Consider the following 5,234-nt stretch of genomic DNA (forward strand, 5'->3'; position numbering starts at 1 on the left):
AGATATAGAGCAGATATAATCGTGTATGGTTATCTATCGTCATATATGATCAGATCGTACATTATACACGTCGCAAGATCTGATCATATAAGTTCATATATGATCAGACATATTGTATGTAGCCATATATGATACTATATATAATCGTATCTGGCCTCACATGGCCATATATAAAACATGTTTGGCCATGTATTACCAGACATAATTATATGTGACCATATATAGCCGTATACAGCACTGTATATGATCATATATGACCAAACGCGATACTGCATATGATTATATGCAATATCGCATCTGGTCATATATGATCATATACAGTGCTGTATACGGCTATATATGGTCACATATAATTATGTCTGGTAATACATGGCCGAACATGCTTTATATACTCATATACAATCGTATATGACCATATATGTCGCATATAAAATATGATCAGATATATCTATATATGACCAGATATGGGATTTATACTCTCATCATCTATATGGCCTCTGACACACGACACTACATATGCTTATACCCACTCGGCATGTAATATTGCTGAAATACTGTAATGTTCGGAAATGGTACAGAAATATTTCATTAATATTTCAATTGTAACTTTTTGGGTATCTGGTCATATATGGTCATATATGGTCATAGATGACAGCGTATATGTTACTCTGGTTAATATGAACAGACATGTTCATTTTTACCTTTTTTTTACCTACATTTACTTCCAGTTACATAGACAAAATACACTATACCATATACGCCTTACATGATAAAGTATGACACAATCTCGTCCCATTATTCTGAACATAAAAGTATTACGGTAAGATTATCGAAAACTAAATATTTTACGAGATATTTTAATTTTTATATCAAAATATGTCAGATTAAAATATAAAATAACTCAAAAAGTACTTAATAAAAAAATACTTTATTATAATGTTTTGAAAAGCTCTCAAGATAAGCTACAAGAATATGACACCACCTTATGTCCCCCTTGAAACCATACAACTTTTGTCTGAAACATTTTTTTCTAAAATGCATTGTTTACGAGATATTTGACCGTTTCCAGACTTTTCTAACACCCTGTATGTATACAAATTGTGATTGATGATATCTATAAATTTTTTTTAAAACGATTTGGTCGTTTACAAATATAGTCACCAACTCTTATAACGTGATGCATAGATCTTACCAAATTCATTTTTATCAAAAGCAATGAATTATTGTTTTCTGTAATAGGTATAATATGATCTATTTTTACCCGTTCCTCCGCTCCGGATGACATTTTACAATGCTCTGCTCAATACTAAAACAGTTCATTACGAAACATAATGAGTTATTTTCCATCTAAAAAAAAATCTTATCTTACCATATATAATACTGTTATCTATTAAATTCAGTTGTACCGTATAACTATTTATTTTGGTAGTTTTGTACATCGTTGATGTGTAAATTTCGTTTTCTATTCTCGCTTGAACATAAATGACTAAGCTACGCGAATTCACATTGTTAGAAATTAATAATTCTGCCTCGGAATCGTTAAACTTGACATCAGTCATACTTTTACCAAGTAACGATGGTTTTTTATCCTTGGATAATTTGGTAGCATTATCATTAACTCGATTTCTCAGTATTTGTACACGTTGAGCGATCCTTAAATTGTTAATAATTTCTTGACCAAAATGTTTTGTGCCACGAACACAGTTTGCAAGAAATCCATTGAAATTTTCGAAAGAAAAAACTGAGGTAGCCCATAGAGGACCCCATCGTTCAACTACAAATGGCAGATGCAAAAGCTGATGGACGTTATATGTTAACTGACGATCACCGTATAAACTTTCAATTTGTTTAACGAATAGTTTTAGTAAAACTTTTGCATTCTTAAGCTCGCATGTTTTAATATTGTCTTGGAGCAAAATAAACAATCCCTTAACAAAAAGAATCCAGTGTTGTAAATATTCGTCTGCCCAATGATTTACTATTGCTGGCAGTGAGTAAAAAAGAATTAGATTATAATATTCTGATGCTTTATAAAACTTACAATCTGTTATAAGCTGTGGCATCCGATTGAAAAAATGTGGTGGTCGAATATTTAACAAAAACTGTCAACATCTTTGATATATTTTTTTAGACTCCAAGGTTCATTTTTTTTTTGTAAACCATAATTGTGCGAATTGCTTTCCTACTCCTAATAAAACAGAGTGCATATATTCAGGTAACAAGCACGTTCCTAAATCAAGAAGAGGAAGATTTGAAATAATAGAATGTCGTTTTACCCCTTTAACATAAACGTCACCTGTTTGGAGTACTTTTTGAGCTTGAGCTTGCATTCTCTGGCCAGTTCTTAGCTTTTTATCTTGATCATGAAAAGGATAGATACGACAGTTTTTTTGCCTTTGATATTTTTGGCTCGTTTCATTTTTATTTCACAAATATTACAGCCATATCGGCCATTAAAATTCGAAATATTTTGCAGTTGGGCTCTTGCTGGTGCATCGGCTATTATCAAAGGAGCTACAACTCTTGTAATGAACGTTTCTCTTGTTCGTGGATGGACCCAACTGATACCATCTTGAAAACATCGTTCTAATTTTGCACAAAATGGTTTTAAAAAAGTGTTCATTAATGGTTTACACAAATCATCGTACCACAATCCTATAGTAATGAGAAACGATTCCCTTAAATGTTCGGGAAGTTCCGAAATAATAAACATTAGCGGCCAACAATGACTTTTTGCACTTTTGACTAATGACAGACTATCTGTATTTAGCATCAATGTTAAATCGTACTTTTGTTTATCTTCTCTAGAATTAACTCGAACATATTCTGAACCATCCGTAATATCATTAATTTGACCATTGTCAGAACTTGACGATAGCGCTTTTAATTTGTCAGCAATATTTCGTTTTTCGAATAGATATTTTATCTGTTTACAGATGTCAATTTCGAAAAAGCAAGAAATACTTTTTACGTTTGCATTGCACGAAAAACATTCATGTATTCTTGTATCACCACTACAGTAACTTAAACATTTTTTACAATAGAAGTGTTTAATAACGTTAAGCGATAGTGCCAAATTTTCAATACATTGGAACAATTTGAAAACGGTTTTTGGTAAATTGTTATCATCAGATAGCATTTTATGCAACATTTCTAAAGTGCCTTTCAAACTAGCTTTAGTCCATTTATGTTCTACGTATAATTCTAAGAGAGTTAAAAGACTTTCATCGATAGTCATTTGACTATTTTCATACAATAATATATCTATCGTATTATTTTGCCATCTAGGCTCATGATCATTATCGCTATTATCTTGTCTATAATTGAAGTCGTTAGGATCACTCTCGTTTTCAAGACTATCACTACTGCTTGTGTTGTCTACATGATTGCTCTCAATATCAAAAGCCTCACTTCCATTATCCTCTGAAGTTAAAGTACTTGATACGGTTACGTCATCAGAATCAAGATTTTCAACATCATTAGCATAACTGCATTCTTGGAAATTAATGGAAGAACCGCTTGCCGTTGGTTTACTATTATCATGATTAGCAATAGAAATAGCATATTCTGCATTATTATTTGACTGCCATCGTTGAATCGTTCTCAGCGGTACCTGCATATTTACAAAAATTACATTTATGAAGAGGTGATCTTAGATTTGTAAAATTTATTTGTCTATTTTAACTTCAAGAATATTAAGAATCTCATTTTTTGCTATTTTCTAATGAAAATTTAAATGTTACTATTACAAAGCTAAATTATGTAGGAGAATATGTAGGAGATTGAAATCTACGAAACAATCACTATTTTCGGCTGAAATTATAGAAATGATTTTATTACAATTGCATGATTACTATAATATCGTGTTTACGCACTATAATTATATATATGCTATAAAAATGTAATGAATTGAATGCAAAACAATTTTTAAAGATGCCTCAACATTATATAATATTCATCGAAATAATATTGTCGATGAATATTATAACTCCATTTTCATTATTATAATCTGAGTTATAGTTTCATGCAAATAAAAAAATGTGATACACTGCTTCTACAGTAGAAAATACATATTATTCTACTTCTACAGTGTAAAATACACAATTCTTCATTTAAGTAATATGCATGATTGCTTAAATGAACTTATATATGTATATATATATATATGCTATATGAATTGTATATATACGTACCGACACAGTATCATGCTGTAACCAATTTTTATATTTTTTCTTGCGAGGTTCGCCATCATGTTCTGATGACATTTTTATGAGTTAATTGATTGAATTAAAAATTATTGCCTGCAAAACAAATTTATTCTTTCATTACATACATACTTCTGAATATTATTTTATAGGTTATAAATTAATTTAATTTTTAGCCTACCTTAACAAGTTGAATTAAATTTCCAACAATCTCAAATATATGTATATAGTATTATAAAGATGTCAATAAACGCACTTTAATAAGACCGAATATAAAAGCACGTTTAAAAGTATTAAAAAATTGAACGACGATTAAAATAATTTTTTATGGCAGATGACGCAATAACCTTTTTCGCGCGATTTTTACACGCGTGCATGTATACGTGGGTCATCTGTATAATTTATGTATACGCACGTAACTGATGCGTGGTTCTTTGTTTCGCACTTAGGAAGGGAGCCACAGTCAGTTGAGGCCATAGACATAGTATATCTAGACCGAGCGTTTGCCTTTATTTAAGAAGTGGGGGTAAAGATACACGTAGAAAAGGACATACTCTGTTTCGTGCCCCTTGCGTTCTCTCTCACTCGCACGTAGCATGACGAAAGAGAGCGCTATGCTCTGTGCGAGCGAGAGAGAACGCAAGAGGCACGAAACAGAGTATGTCTTTTTCTACGTGCATCTTTACCCCTACTCCTTAAATAAAGGCAAACGCTCGGTCTAGATATATTATGTCTATGGTACTACACCATTATCGAAAAAATCGAAAAGTGGATGTAGCACGGATATGAACCAAATGACCGACATTATTGAAAAGTGGATGTAGCACGGACATGAACCACATGGAGATTTGACCGACAGTACCGAAAAGTGAATGTGGGTAAAGCGGGGAGCACACACTTTTGCATAAGCGCATAATCACAAGCATAAGGAAATTGATTGGTCCATTTTCTTATGCATAAGGAAATTGACCAATCAAATTCCTTATGCTTATGATTATGCGCTTATGCAAAAGTGTGTGCTCCCCGCTT

At 31.9% G+C, this 5,234-nt stretch overlaps 1 protein-coding gene across 5 annotated transcripts; it reads right to left on the bottom strand.

The window, feature by feature from the left end:
• Window positions 1-1,376: 1,376 nt before the first annotated feature.
• On the bottom strand, window positions 1,377-4,653 carry LOC115233260. Of its 5 annotated transcripts, XR_003883763.1 has the most exons (5): window positions 4,387-4,653; window positions 4,194-4,301; window positions 2,277-3,613; window positions 2,042-2,188; window positions 1,377-1,928 (listed from the first exon to the last, which is right to left on the bottom strand). XR_003883763.1 is itself a non-coding variant. In XM_029803570.1 (4 exons), the coding sequence occupies exons 2-3, from the start codon at window positions 4,263-4,265 to the stop codon at window positions 2,345-2,347; spliced, it is 1,341 nt and encodes a 446-aa protein (XP_029659430.1). In that variant the 5' UTR covers window positions 4,266-4,301; window positions 4,387-4,653; the 3' UTR covers window positions 1,377-2,188; window positions 2,297-2,344. The 5 variants fall into 5 exon arrangements, 2 of the variants coding, with proteins under 2 accessions (XP_029659430.1, XP_029659429.1); XR_003883762.1 differs by having other exon boundaries at window positions 1,377-2,188; XR_003883761.1 differs by having other exon boundaries at window positions 2,042-3,613.
• Between the last annotated feature and the right edge of the window lie 581 nt (window positions 4,654-5,234).

The sequence above is a fragment of the Formica exsecta genome, unplaced genomic scaffold (assembly GCF_003651465.1).
Source record: "Formica exsecta isolate Colony F162 unplaced genomic scaffold, ASM365146v1 scaffold1676, whole genome shotgun sequence".
Taxonomy (NCBI): Eukaryota; Metazoa; Arthropoda; class Insecta; order Hymenoptera; family Formicidae; genus Formica; species Formica exsecta.

Coding starts and splice junctions, on each gene's coding strand:
- LOC115233260 (XM_029803570.1), bottom strand. CDS start 4,265: ATGTCATCAGAACATGATGGCGAACCTCGCAAGAAAAAATATAAAAAT. Junction 3,614..4,193: donor TACAGCATGATACTGTGTCG/GTACGTATATAT, acceptor GTAAATATGCAG/GTACCGCTGAGAACGATTCA.